Genomic DNA, 14,757 nt, shown 5'->3' with positions numbered 1-14,757 from the left:
CAAAGGTCTCTGACAAGGCCCCATAGTGAGATAGTGTTTTCAGCTGAGTAGGATTCTAAAGCAAGAAAAATCTGGACACAGGCTGGGTTAGGGCTCTATCTGGATATAGCTAGTCTCAATTGGGCTTCCCCTTTCTAGGACAGGGGATACAGCTGTGGTAGAGTCCTTGGGCATTGTACATAGTGGCCTGCTCTGTCCAAAATGTCTACGCCATCTCTGCCTCTGAACCCCTGTAAGAAAGCCAGCCGCAGAGATGAATCTGGGAGATGGTGAAGTCCTGGTGACATTCCCCTGAGGAGGCTGTGGCCTGGGGCAAATTACCTTATAACAGCGGGTTAATTAGATAAGACCCAAATTACCAGAGCAAAGTTTGCAAGCCCAGCAATTTAACAGTTTCATGTTGTTTCAGAGGTGGGGAGGGCCGATCTCTGGCTCAGCACAGAGAAAATGACTTCTTGCTCCCAGGCAAGCCAAACCCACGAATTAAGCTCTCCACTGCCCATCTGCTAGCCCAATGCCAAGCATATATAAAGGCACCTGCTGGTCCTCACTGCAGCCAGCACAACCTTCGTGGGAATCTACCTTCCTCCTGCACCTTTACTCCATCCTCTACCAACATGAGCCGCCAATTCACCTGCAAGTCTGGAGCCAGCAACAGGGGCTTCAGTGGTTGCTCCGCAGTGCTCTCTGGGGGAAGCTCATCCTCCTACCGGGCAGGAGGCAAAGGGCTCAGCGGGGGCTTTGGCAGTCGGAGTCTCTACAGCCTGGGAGGTGGCAGGAGCATCACTCTTAACATGGCTAGTGGCAGCGGGAAGAACGGAGGTTTTGGATTTGGCCGGAACCGAGCCAGTGGCTTTGCCGGAAGTATCTTTGGCAGTGTGGCCCTGGGGCCCGTGTGCCCTGCTGTGTGCCCGCCTGGCGGTATCCATCAGGTCACAGTCAATGAAAGCCTTCTGGCCCCACTCAATGTGGAGCTGGACCCTGAGATCCAGAAGGTGCGCGCACAGGAGCGGGAGCAGATCAAGGCTCTGAACAACAAGTTTGCCTCCTTCATTGACAAGGTGAGTCTGCTAGGACAGGGGCACCTGGGAACAGCTCTTGTCTCATCTGCTGGGAGTAGGTTATCTTCAATCCCTCAAGAGGTATTGAAGTTGCTACAGTTACTGTACATGATGCTGGTACATTCTGTAACCTTAATACCTTGTAAAGATTCTCTGCTGTTAGAGAGAGAACATCTGCAGGGATCGTTTCTGCTGGCAGAGGCTTTCAGGGATACTACTCACAGGGGAACTCTGGGAAAGAGAGATGGGCCTTGCTATGGAGACTTACATTGGTACCATTGTTAAGCCTTGTAGTCAAACTGGCTGTACACAGTAAAAGCCAGGGGAGAATCAGCCTCGGGGTCCAAAGAGCCTGTCTTCTTCTCAGGATGATCTTGTTCCCTGGTCACCTGACTGGTGGATCATGAACAAGTGTGTGGCCACCCAGGCCCTTTAGGCTAAAGGATGTCTTCACTGAGGGTGTTTGTTTAGTGGTGAAGGGCTCTCTTGCAAGATAGGGGTAGAGGTACTCTGGACTCAGACTTGGCAGGCTTTGGGGGGAAATTACTTGTTTCATCTGGGTCCTATGTCCTTCCCTCTAGTGTGGAAATCTTGACTTTCCTCTGGGGCTTCTGTCAGTTGAGAAAAGAAATCTCATGTGAAGATCTTGGGACAATGCCTGGCTCAGGCAAAGTCCTCCTCAAATGCTGGCTCAGACCAGGTCCTCCTCAAAGGGTGTCTGTTGTTTCTGGGAAAGAGTTCTAGGAAACAAAGGGACCTCAGATCTATACAAGACCTCAAAGGAATCCTCTATCTCAGTCAGGATGTCTGCTGTAGCATATGAAAGACAGCTCCTTTCAGCTTCTAGGTCAGAAAAACCACCATAGAGTCATACCTACAGCCCTTTGCAGGACAGGCATGGTGGAAGTTCACCCTCAGTCTCCTATCTACTAGGGGCAGAGATGAGAGGGATAGGGTGGCTCTATGACAATTAAGCCTCACAGTCCTGGGTCTTGTGGCCACAAGGGCAGACTCTGCCCCAGCGCTAGTCTTCCTGTGTGGAGGCCCCACCCTCTGCTCAGTCTCAGGGCCCAAGGCTGGAGCTGCAGCTTCTTGTCCTATGGGATAGTCACATCTAGACAATCAAGGTTCTCTGAGGATTTGGGTCTGGATTTGGGTGCGAGGGTCCTACTTCTTGGGTAGGGGGAAGGGGACCAAGAGCCTGGTCAGCTCTTGAGGAGCTTTGGTCCCAGGAACACTGTGACCTCTCAACCTCAGACAGAGAAGAGATGTCCACTCCTATTGGTGACCTACCCATGTCTAGTGGCATGCTGGGTACTGTGTTGTCCTGGGTGTGGTTAATGCTCAGCTCAGGGAGAAGTGTGGATGGGGTAAACCAAGCCAAGTGCTGGATGATCTGTTAGAGACCAGCAGTTCAGTGCGATTGCCCCTCAGTGTAGAACTCCAGGCAATATTTGTACATCCTGTGAACACAGACTTGCATAAACATGCCTGTGCTCACAGATGCTAAAAAAGAAGTCATATTTTAAAAATTGTGACCGGCATATGCTATTGATCTCTGGTAAGTTCCCTGGTCTGGTGAGGGTCAGGCTCTGTCTGTCTGTCTGTCTAATTCCATGTCTTGTACTTGCCCCAGAGTGAGTGGTTCTGAGAGCTGTGGAGGAGACAGCATCAGTGGGCAGAGATGAGAGACCTGGTGTGTGGATCTGAAATTCTCAGAAGCTCTTGGCTCTAACCTCACTGTGCTCTGACATGTCATAGACAGAGCTGGACTCCATCTTCAGAGTGGGTGGCCTTTCCAGACAGATGTATCCAGCCTGACCCTATTCTGCTGTTGTCAGGCATGTTCCTGCCTTATGCTGGCTTGGCCACAGTAGGCTGTGGTTGATTGGATGTCCTCAGTAAGGGGACGTGTGTCTAGGCATAGTTCTGAGCTCTGCCTTTGAATAAACTTCTGGACCCTGGGAAAAAGCAAAAATTCTTATGCCCCTGATCATGTCTAACGATGTGCTCGCCTCTTACATCTGTAAAGGGGCTAAAGGAAAAGATGCATCCAGAGCAGTGAGCATAATAATGGCTTTGCATGTCAAGTGTGATGAATTCTGTGGGGCTCAACATCTGCTGGATTTGGGTTCCAGGTGCGCTTCTTGGAGCAGCAGAACCAGGTGCTGCAGACCAAGTGGGAGCTGCTGCAGCAGCTGGACCTGAACAACTGCAAGAACAACCTGGAACCCATCCTTGAGGGCCACATCAGCAACATGCGGAAGCAGCTGGAGACGCTGTCTGGGGACAGAGTGAGGCTGGACTCTGAGCTGAGGAATGTGCGTGACGTGGTGGAGGACTACAAGAAGAAGTGAGTGAGGAGGGAACCTGCTGCAGGACAAAGCGCCCTGTCCCTTTGAAGGGCTTAAACATTCGGTTTCAAAGTTTCGGAGGTGGAGAGTTCGTATGTCCGAGGCCATACCAAGTAGAGTCACCACATCAGAAATCCAGAATGTTGTCGTAGTCAGGGTTTCTATTGTTGTGGCAAAACACTATGACCAAAAAGCAAGTTGGGGAGGAAAGGGTTTATCCACCTTATACTTCCACAGCACTGTCCATCAATGAAGGAAGCCAGGACAGGAACTCAAGCAGGGCTGGAACCTGGAGGCAGGAGCTGATGCAGAGGCCATAGAGGGGTGCTGCTTACTGGCTCGCTTCTCCTGGCTTGCTCAGCCTGATTCTTATAGAACCCAGGACCAGCAACCCAGGGATGGCACCACCCACCATGAGCTGGGCCCTCCACCATTGATCACTAATTGAGAAAATGCCCTACAGCTGGATCTCATGGAAGCACTTCCTCGACTGAAGACCCTTCCTCTTTGACTCTAGCTTGTGTTAACCAACCAGTACAAACTGGCTCCCTGATCCATTGACATCAGGGATAAACTTCCAAGTAGCTGGGCAGTGTCAGAGCTCTGGCTGAGGTCAACTATGGATAAACCTTTCACATTCTCAGAGCTTCTCTGTTGAGAAGTGCACGGGAACACTTGGCGACCTGGGGCACTGCTCACATTTGGTGAGAAGCAGCTTGCTTCCTGCATCCATCCACCTAGCTTTCCCAAAGGCCGTTTGCTCCGCATACTTCCTCCTCATTTTCCAAGATGGGTCTTCTTCCAAATTTGGCTACCATCCTCTCCTCCAGGAAGCCTGCTTTGCTTGGCTAGCCCTTCAATTCTCTGTGCCCCATAGCTTGGCATTTTTCTATGTATTCAGTGTCTCCCCTGCCCTTCCCACAGGTATGAGGAGGAGATCAACCGGCGGACAGCTGCAGAGAATGAGTTTGTGCTGCTGAAGAAGGTGGGTAGAAGGTATCTGGCCAGAGAGGCTACAATGTGTTTTGCCATCAGTCCCCAAATGGGGTGATACAGAAATGACAGTGGGACCACAGTGTTCAGGAGAAGAAATGATTGGTGGGGAGGATGGCAGAGAAGAGCCAGTTCGAGGGGCTCTCTTCACACATGGAACTTGGCTCAGAATGTTGCAGAGGTGACTTTCATTGCAACACCCTTTCTGAGAGGCAACCCCATATTCCTAACCATGGAAGAGGTTCTCATGATTGGAGGTGGGCAGCTGCCCCCAACTGCCTTCCTCATGAGCCACATAGAAGATGATGTCCCAGCAGGCAGCTGGGCTGAGCTGGGTGTCACCTACTGGATGGCAACTAATGTGACCGTGGATTGCTGGGTCTTCTTTTAGGACGTGGATGCGGCTTATGCCAACAAGGTGGAACTGCAGGCCAAGGTGGACACCATGGACCAGGACATCAAATTCTTCAAGTGTCTGTTCGAAGCCGTAAGTCTCGGGTGTTTGCATCCCATTCTTCAGAGTGGCCAGTGGCTAAAACCCTAGTTTAGGGTCTGTGAGAGTCACAGAGGCTCCAGCTATCAAGGAGGCCTCTCAGTAGGCCAAGCACCTTGCATGTTACTCACAAGAGCCCTCTCTCTATTCCAAGGCCTCATTCCAAGGCAGCAGAATCTGCCTAGGGCCCAGCAAGGCATTTTCCTTGCACAGGAAGCTCACGGTCCTGCGTTTCAGGCTCTATGTGGCATCACTAGAATTTGACAGTGGTCAAGCTAATATTCTCCCCTGCTCATGGTCTCTGTAGGAGATGGCTCAGATCCAGTCCCACATCAGCGACATGTCCGTCATCCTGTCCATGGACAACAACAGGAACCTGGACCTGGACAGCATCATCGATGAGGTTCGCGCTCAGTATGAGGAGATTGCCCTGAAGAGCAAGGCTGAAGCTGAGGCCCTGTACCAGACCAAGGTGAGAAGCTGAGACTGGGCTGGGGGTGTGAGGAAGGGGGTGTCAGGTGGGGTGACTCCATTGTGTGAAGGATAAACCTGGTATGTTCAGATGAGAGTCGTTGCTTAAAAAGTCAGAGTCCTCTGTGTCCTCCTGCCACGACCCTTCATTCGGGGACTCAGGGACCTCAGAGAAGCCATGTTATCACACTTACCCAACTCTATGCTTTGGGCTTTCCAGTTCCAGGAGCTGCAGCTGGCAGCTGGTCGCCATGGAGATGACCTCAAAAACACCAAAAATGAAATCACTGAGCTGACCCGGTTCATCCAGAGACTCCGCTCAGAGATTGAGAACGCAAAGAAGCAGGTGAGGAACTCTGGCTCATGGCCAGGAGCAGTGAGCCCGGTGGAGTGCTTGTGAGTTCCCAGAGGTCTCCAGCAACAAGAGCAGATACCAGTGAGGTCACTGCCTCAGCATTTGGACATCTCTGGGCCACTTCCCTCTCTACTCACTCTAAGTGCCTTTCCTTGGATAGCCTCTTCTCTCTTAGGAAGCCTTCCCTGGCTTATGGGCTAGGCTGTGCTCTTCCCACAGGTTGTGCTCCCCAGGCTGTGCTCCCTGGTCTTTTCACAGCTTTTGGCAACTCCTCCTGAGGAGCCCTCATGCCCCCTCAACTTCTTGAGCTGTGCCCACACGTAGCACTAGATTATTTAGTAAATATCATTGATGAGGCTGAGAAAGGGAAGTGGGCTTGGGATGTCCCCAATGAAGTACAAGCATAGCAGTTAGCCTCAGGTTAGCAGTGGGGACAGAAGATGAAGACAGAATGAGAGCAGAGCTCACCATCCTACCACATCTAAGTCCAACAAAGACCCTAAGGAGCAACGTCCTCTCTGTGCCAGATGAAGGGAGGCATGGTGAGGGTGTGGGATATGTAGCTGCTAGACCCCTATCCTACATTCTTCCCATGGGCTTTAGCACAACAGCTCTGGGGTCATGTGTGCAAGTCACCCCACCTTACCTCACAGGAGGTCATAAGGAGCTAATGAGGTGAGGCGTGGGATGCATGTGCCAAACAAGGTGCTGGGTGCACAGTGAGCACTTGGCAAATAATTGTTATTCTGGAGACTCTCCTTCTGGTGACCCTCACGCATAGGCCATGTTTCTGGACTGGAGCTGCTATTGTATCTAATTGCTAGATTCTAGCACATTGTCTTATACTATTGCTCTCTGGGGTCCCAAACAACTCAAAACCAGACAGCCAGGCATTCACTGTGAGTGATTGCCAGGCTTGGTGATCAGTGCCTGGCACTGAAGTGGTTGTGGTCTCCAGAAGTCAGGGAGCATGTTTTCCTCTCACAGACGTCTTGGAATAGGTGCATAGCTAAGATCCAGGAGGACTTGCCAGCCCCTTCCAGTCAGGGCAGAAGCCTGGCATGCATCCAATGAAGTGGGTGTTTGCTCCTGGATCTTACTGAATGTGAGGGGTTTGCCTGCAGATAATGCCCATGCCTGCTTCTGTTTTCTAACTTCTTTGCATTTAGGCTTCTAACCTAGAGACAGCCATCGCTGATGCCGAGCAGCGAGGTGACAGTGCCCTCAAGGATGCCCGGGCCAAGCTGGATGAGCTGGAGGGTGCCCTGCACCAGGCCAAGGAGGAGCTGGCCAGGATGCTGCGTGAATATCAGGAGCTCATGAGCCTAAAGTTGGCCCTGGACATGGAGATCGCCACCTACCGCAAACTTCTGGAGAGCGAGGAGTGCAGGTGTGCAGAGTGTGCTTGGGCAATTAGGAGTATCAGCCGCGCTGGAGATGCAGCTCAGCAGGCAGAGAACGCCTGCTTAGCATGTGCGAAGCCCTAGGTTTAATTGAATCAGAATCGTGCTTTCCCTATGTCCTAGCTTTTATGAGGTGGTCATGGGGGATAAGAGTTCGGGGTCACCCCTGACTGCATACTGAGTTTGAGATTACATAAAACCATTTCAGAAAGGCAGCAGCCATATTCATGAGTGCTGAATGCTCACTTCATCCTGGGTGCTGTGCTGCGGTGAGCTACGTGAATCAGTACACTCAGCCATTACAACCTGCCAGAGTGTCTGGGAGCCTCCTGCTTCTCTTGTCTTCTGAACCCCACCCCTCCATTAGGCTTCCTTATCCCCTCTTCTTTACCAGCACAGGTACACTGTAGGTGTGCTAGGCTAGCCAGCCACTCCCGCTTCCTGGTGTTCTAGGAAGGAGAAGGCTCACCATGGTGGGAGTGGACAGTACAGTCCTCATATGTGCACCTCTTAAAAAAAAAACAAAACTATCAGTCAGGCGTGGTGACGCATGCCTTTAATCCCAGCACTTGGGAGGCAGAGACAGGCAGATTTCTGAGTTTGAGGGTGGTCTACAGAGTGAGTTCCAGGAGAGCCAGGCTACACAGAGAAACCCTGTCTCAAAAAACCAACCAACCAACCAACCAACCAACCAACCAACCAACCAACCAAAAAACCCTATCATTTGGTCCAGTGTGTTACCTGCTTGCTCCCCAGTGTGAAGGGATGGCCTCCAAAGCTCCTCAGGCTGTGCCTTAGGTAAAGCACTCCTGGAGTATCCACAGGGGCCCATTGGGTGCAGAGAAGCACATCTCAGGCTGATGGCATTGGGTGCAGAGAAGCACATCTCAGGCTGATGGCATTGGGTGCAGAGAAGTACATCTCAGGCTGATGGCATTGGGTGCAGAAGCACATCTCAGGCTGATGGCATTGGGTGCAGAGAAGCACATCTCAGGCTGATGGCGGCAGTGGCTTGGAAGATGCTATGGGCTCTTTCTGATTTTACATTTCTCCCTAACAGGATGTCCGGAGAATACTCTTCCCCCGTCAGCATCTGTAAGTACCCGTGGGCCTGGATCTGAGTCATAGGCACTGGATACTGGAAAGAGCCTTAGTCACGCCCTGTGGGTGCAGATGAGGGGTCTAAGAAGTAGAAAGGAAAAAGGCTGAGGTCACAAAGCCAGAAGGCAGGTACAGAGCAGGGCTCCCAACTTCCCGCTACCCCAAGGCCCTTCATCTTCATCATTCTGCCTCCCAGGGGATGGTAGTAAGGGAGAGCCTCTGCCACATAAGAGGGGGGAATGAAGGGGGAATTCTAAGAAAATGATGTGTCTGGGGGGGGGGTGTCCGTGTTAGGCTTTTGAGGATGAGTTTGCCAGTTACAGTCAGATCTGGGCTGGGGATTTAGGCAGGGATGAAGGAACTACAGAAGGGGCATTTCAAGCAGGCAGGCTTCAGTCTATGATCTTGGATTGTCATCTGTGGGGAGCCAGCAGGAGAAAGCAGTTAGAGGCAGGAGATTTAGCAGAGATACTAATAGGAGGGGCAGTGATGGGAACACGGGTGTCTGGTGGAAAGGCGAGCTTGAGTATCAACGGGGCAAGACTCAGCCATAGTGGGTATAAACTGAGTAAGCCAAGGACACGGGGAAGGTGTCTCAGGGTGAAGAAATGACTATGATCGGGTTCTCATTGAGACCCAACTATTGTGAGGATAGGAGACATTCTGCCCCACCCCAAGCTCTGCCTGTTGGTCTGAATCCACCCCTCCCCCTTTCTCTCTGCAGCCATTATCAGCAGCACCAGTGGCAGTGGAGGCTATGGCTTCCGGCCCAGCACAGTCAGCGGTGGCTACGTGGCCAATAGCACTAGCTGCATCTCTGGAGTGTGCAGTGTCCGTGGTGGGGAGAACAGGAGCAGAGGTAGTGCCAGCGACTACAAGGATACCCTAACAAAGGGCTCCAGTCTGAGCACCCCCTCCAAGAAAGGTGGCCGATGAGAGGGCTTCTTGTGACCTCGATCCCTCAGCACCCTCTGTGCCCTAGCCTGTTGTCCCCCTCCCTACTCCCTTATATCATTCCTGGGCCCCTAGATGTGTCCTCAGCTAACCTCCTTCTCTCTCCAAGTGTTCTGAGCCTGGGTAGCTCTGGGCTACCATGTGGTGCACTTCTGACAGACACCAGGGGTTTCTAAGCTTCAGCTCAGGTCCAGCCTGTCCCTTCCACCAGCCTTTGCCTCCGTCCTCACCACACTACCTGGTTTCTTGGGTCTCCATCTGGGCTTCCTCGTCTGCTGAGCTTTTGTCCCAGCTCCTGTGTACAACACAAGCTAGAGCTGTACCCAAGAAGAAGACTAACAGAAAACCAACTCAGAGTTGGGAGCCCACCCCACCCCGGCACAGTCTCGTTTTGAGTGGAACCACTCAGAGTAAAGGGACTCTGTCTTCACTTTCTTGAACCCAGAACCAGGGAAAATGGGACAGCCTTGGCTTCTCTTGTATTCTTTTAAGCCCTCCCTGTTGCATTCTCAATAAACAGCACAATCTGATGCTTAGTCTCTGAGTCTTTGGTCAAATGCTCACCTGAACTCGCACACAGTGATGAGCTTCCACGCCACTGTGTGCTGCCACTGCGGGTGGAGTGGGTAACAATGTAGAGCTGAAATGAACAAAGTATCAGAATGCTTGACAGTAGGAGGGGCCTCACTGGGGCTGCAGGTGGGAAATGCAGAGAACAGGCTGGAGGGAGGAGTCCCGGGCAGAGACAGAAAGGGTGGCTGTCCAGTGAGTCTCTGGCTGTCAACAGGCCTCTGAACTGTGTCTTGGCAGAACTCTGACCCCTTTCTGGGTCTTTCCTGGCAGGCAGGCCTACCTGGCAGGCAGCTGCCCTACTCTTCACTGTACTAAGTTCATTGGGAGAGTGGAGCTGGTGAGACTCCCGAATCCTGGGTCACAGCTGTGACCAATAGAGCAGGCAGCAAGTTCCTGGAAGCTGAGGCTGGAGTGGAGTGGAGTACATGACAGTGAGGCTGGGTGGTTGGCGCCTTCTAGGATATGCTCTTGTTGATTGAAGGGACTAATGTCATGATGGTCAGTCCTGCCTTGTGTGGAGGAGGGGAGCATGGACGAGACAGATTCCTTGGCTGGCAAAGTGATTGTGTGTGTGTGTGTGTGTGTGTGTGTGACACACCCGGCTATTTCCCCTGCAAATGTCCTTTACATGCCTTCTGTTTTTGTTACCCCATTGCCTTTATATTAAGTAACAAAATGAAATAGTAAAAGATGTTTCCAATCAAGAGCCTTGAACATGTCTCAGACTTAGAGTAGAGAAAGGTCTCTGGGCATTGTTAACTTACCATTTGGATCTGGGGAAGGAGTAAAGAATCTCCACATTGTCCCTTTGTGCCCCAGGGCTCCTGGGAGCTTTCTAGGTGAGCAGATTTATACTAGATTCTGAGTCTGTTCTTTACAGCCCTAGGTACTAAGCAGAATACAGGTAGGAGCCCCACATGGCAAGTCTCAGCATGAGAGTGTGTGGCTGATGACAGCCCAGATGGATCTTGGTAGACAATTAGGGGCAACGAAATAGTAACAGTATGTATTCAGCAGCTTCAGGCTCAATTGTCAGCTGCTGTCAACCTGTGGGTTACCACCCCTTGGGGGATGCATATTAGATATTTACATTATTATTCATAGCAGTAGTGAAATCACAGTTATGAAATAGTAACAATAACTTTGTGGTTGGTGGTCTCCCTAAAATAAGCCCTTTTAAAAGAGACATGAGCAACCATGTTCAATGGTCACAGCATTACGAAGGTTGAGAATCACTGAGTTAGAGACTTTAAAAATTAGTGGAAATTGAGGAAGACACCTGAGGTTGACTTCTGGTCTCCACATATGCACATGCCCACACACATATACATACACAAATACTACACACACACACACACACACACACACACACACACACACAGACACGCATACCACACACAAATACCACATATACTACACACATATACACACACATACACCACACATACTACACACATACACACACCAGACATGCTGCCATATACTACACACACACACACACACACACACACACACACACACACACACACCAGGAACAGATACTCAAAGGACTGAGGAGGCTGGAACAGGAGGATCAGGAGGGTCAGGAGTTTGAGGTCAGCCTGAGTTACACAGTATGAAAAAAAAAGAAAAGAAAAAAGAAAGAAAGAAGGAAAGAAGGAAGGAAGAAGGAAGGAGAGAAGGGAGGGAGGGAGAGAGGAAGGGAGGAAGGAAGGAAGGAAGGAAGGAAGGAAGGAAAGAAGGAAGGAGACAAAGAGAGAAGAAAACAAAAGAAAAAGAAAATTGGGCAGGAAATGCGGTAGCCCTTGACCTTCTGAACTGATGTCTCTGGAGCCTGCCGGTGCTGGCTGTGGGTTACTAGCTGTAGGCATTGGTACTGAAGTGCAGAGTTTACTACAAGTCCTGTCCTCGAGGCCAACAATGACACCCGTGATGCTTGGTTTGTGTCTTTTGCTTCAGAGACACTACTCTTCTCTCCACCCCACCTTGCTGCTCCTTTCCACGCTCCCTTCCAGCATCAGAGACTCCACTGTCTTCTCCTTTGTGTTCACTGCATGGTCATGGCATACCCTGTACACCCATCGCAGCTGTGGGCTGAATTCCCTGCCCACAGGACTGACTCCAAGCTGTCTCTGTGAGTCTTGACAGAAACCATCCTGAAGGTACCCAACCATAGGGCACTCCAGGGTTGGCCGAGCCAGGCACAGCAGCCCAGCTCATGCTACAAAGAGCTGTTCTGGATCACAATGGCTGGGACCTACACAAGCCATCTCTGAAGGGGAACGAAAAAGAGACAGGTCCCCTAGCACGTGCCTGCCTTGGCCACTGCCATCTTCTTCCATTTGTGAAGTTTCTTTTCCACAGCCCCTCCCTGTGGGCCAGGCCCAGAGTGCCAGCCTGGGATAGAAGCTAATGCTTGTGACTCCCATGGGCCACTCTCCATAGGCTGAACAGCATCTGTGTCACCTTCCAGGTGGGTGTTCTTTGCCCTGAGACATGATGTCCAAAGCTAGGAAGTCAGCGAAGACACAAGAGCTCTGTCTCTTCACAGCCCACACTCTTTCCAAACACCACCCTGCCTCCCAGGATGGGAGCCAGTATTCTGCCCACCCAACTGCTGCACCTTCCCAGTCCTTCACAATGCCCCACAGCCTTCCCTGCACATCCCGTATAGGAACTTCTGGTGTTTTCCATTAGTGGAATCCTAATGGCTCCACGTATCAGACACTGAGCTGGCCCCACTCTTCCTGGGTTTTCCTACTGAAGGCTGCCATAGGCTGGACACCCTCAGGGGTGGCCAGAGGTAGAGGCAGCATTGGCCTAAGCAAAACTAGTGGATAAAGGAATGTGGAGAGATGTGGGTAGAGCATAGGTGGGTATCTGGGAGGTGAGACTAGTGTGTGTGTGTGTGTGTGTGTGTGTGTGTGTGTGTGTGTAGCTGTGTGTGTTTAGGTATGTATATGTGTAGCTGTGTGTGTAGAGGCATGTGTGTGTGTGTGTGTGTGTGCAGCTGTGTGTGTGTGTGTAGATGTACTTGTGTGTGTAGCTGTGTGTGTGTAGGTGTGTATGCATGTGTGTGTAAGTGTGTAGTTGTGCATGTATAAGTGTGTGTGTTTAGGTGTGTAGGTGTGTGTGTGTGTAGCTGTATGTGTAGATGTGCTTGTGTGTGTAGGTGTGTGTGTGTGTGTGTAGATGTGCTTGTGTGTGTGTAGGTGTGTATGCATGTGTGTGTGTAAGTATGCAACTGTGCATGTGTAGGTATGTGTGTTTAGGTGTGTAGGGGTGTGTGTGTGTGTGTGTGTGGTGACTTGGAGGAGCAGGGTTGGCAGTTCTATGAGTTCTCAGTGGAGAAACATCAAAACCCAAGAAAGATCAAGGAAGCAGGAGTTTGTCTTGTATGAATGGCCCCTTGAGACTCCAGTGCAGAGGCAGTCCGTTCCACCAGTGTCCAACTACCATCTCTGTGACTATCCATTCAAGATGGACAGTTCCCCTTCCTTTGAGGTCCAGATCTTTTATGTCGCAGAAGCTTGCATTTGTTCTTGTGTCTGATTTCCACTCTTTGGCTATTCAGGACTAAAACCGTGTCTATGCTTATTTGTCATACCCACTGAAGCCTGGGGCCAAGCGTCTCAGGTCCTGTGACCTGAGCACAGGAATTCAGTCCCCTGGTATCCCTCATTCAGCCATTCAGTATCACCTTCTTCTAACCCAAGCAAGCTCAAGGAGAGATGACTTCTTCAAAGCTGGATTCCTGCCTGGCTGTTTCTATCTTTTCATTCTTGTCTAGAGCACAGCTGTACCAGTGGACATCGATGTCATAGATCCACCGAAGCATGGAACATGAAACAAACACCGTGAGAACAATGATCTAGGTGTGCTCCCATCCCTGGATGGGAGCAAGTGCCACCCTTACTGGGCCATGGCTTTTTTTCCTTGAAGACTTTGAAGGCCTTGGGAGTCAGCCAATTCCATGGAGAGGGCCTCTGGGTTGTCATGGAAAATCCCCCAAACAATTAAAAGGTGGATGAATCATGCAAGGGATTTCCCTGATGCTGGATGGAGTGGGGGGGAGGTGTTAGGAAGGTTCCCACTTCATCTTCTACCTAAGTACACAGGGGAGTGTTAGGAAGAGGGGCCCACACTGGCTGAGGCAGGCTTATGAAAGGGTTGGTTGGTGCACCACACCCTCTGAAGCCACAAAGACCAAACTGTCCCCTTTGCACACCCAGGCAAGCCAAACCCAGCCCTAAGAGCTCCTTAATCTCTGATCAAGGGTAACCAAGGGACTCTTCCACTTGACTGGAAGGCAGCTAGGCCACCACCCTTGAGCATCCTTTACTGCCCCTGGGTAGCATGGTTGCACCTGAGTACCATCCCCAGTGTGACCAGGTGTGCAGGGAGCAATGAAAGTCAGTCCCAGTGGCTCCAAGACAGTGTAGACCGATGCCGAGTGCACCACAGACCAGGGGCCCAAATGCAGTGCCAAGGTAGCAGGCCTTTTATATTGCTATCATGGGACTCGATGTGCAATCATTCTTAAAAAGGGACAAGTGGGAGATACCCCAGGAAGAAAGTTGCATCACCTCCTCATAGGTCCTCAAAAGCAGTAGCATTATCTGCATGCCACCTCATTGGATTTCATTTCCTCAAGTGTTCCAGATCGATGTAAAGTGACCAAGTGTTTGTGCTGCTTTAGCATGTGCTGTATCTCCTCTGTACCTCAGCATCCTCTACACACTGGGGACAAGGCTGCTTTGCCAACTGTACAATGGTGGAGACGTTGTAGGAGGATAGGGTAGGGTAGGGAAGCATGCAAAAGAACACGAGCTAGTGAATGCCGGAAGAGACCTCACTCATGAGGAGAGAGGCTGTGTGTGGGAGGGCTAGTGCTTGGGACCCTGGCTATAGGAGGACATTCACCCTCACCAAGTCCATTGGCTTTACTCTGTCAGTCTCAACTTCTGTCATTTTGAGGATGAAAAAAACCACAGCAAGG

General features: G+C 51.0%; 1 protein-coding gene across 1 annotated transcript; it reads left to right on the top strand.

Moving 5' to 3' along the window:
* Positions 1-566: 566 nt before the first annotated feature.
* On the top strand, positions 567-9,715 carry Krt71 (keratin 71). The gene is made up of 9 exons (NM_019956.1): positions 567-1,061; positions 3,200-3,414; positions 4,340-4,400; positions 4,800-4,895; positions 5,209-5,373; positions 5,593-5,718; positions 6,897-7,117; positions 8,191-8,225; positions 8,956-9,715. Exons 1-9 carry the CDS (start codon positions 618-620, stop codon positions 9,165-9,167), a joined length of 1,575 nt encoding a protein of 524 aa, NP_064340.1. The 5' UTR covers positions 567-617; the 3' UTR covers positions 9,168-9,715.
* Positions 9,716-14,757: the final 5,042 nt, after the last annotated feature.

This window comes from Mus musculus, chromosome 15 (assembly GCF_000001635.26).
Source record: "Mus musculus strain C57BL/6J chromosome 15, GRCm38.p6 C57BL/6J".
Classification (NCBI taxonomy): Eukaryota; Metazoa; Chordata; class Mammalia; order Rodentia; family Muridae; genus Mus; species Mus musculus.
This window is presented reverse-complemented; position numbering and strand designations above follow the sequence as displayed.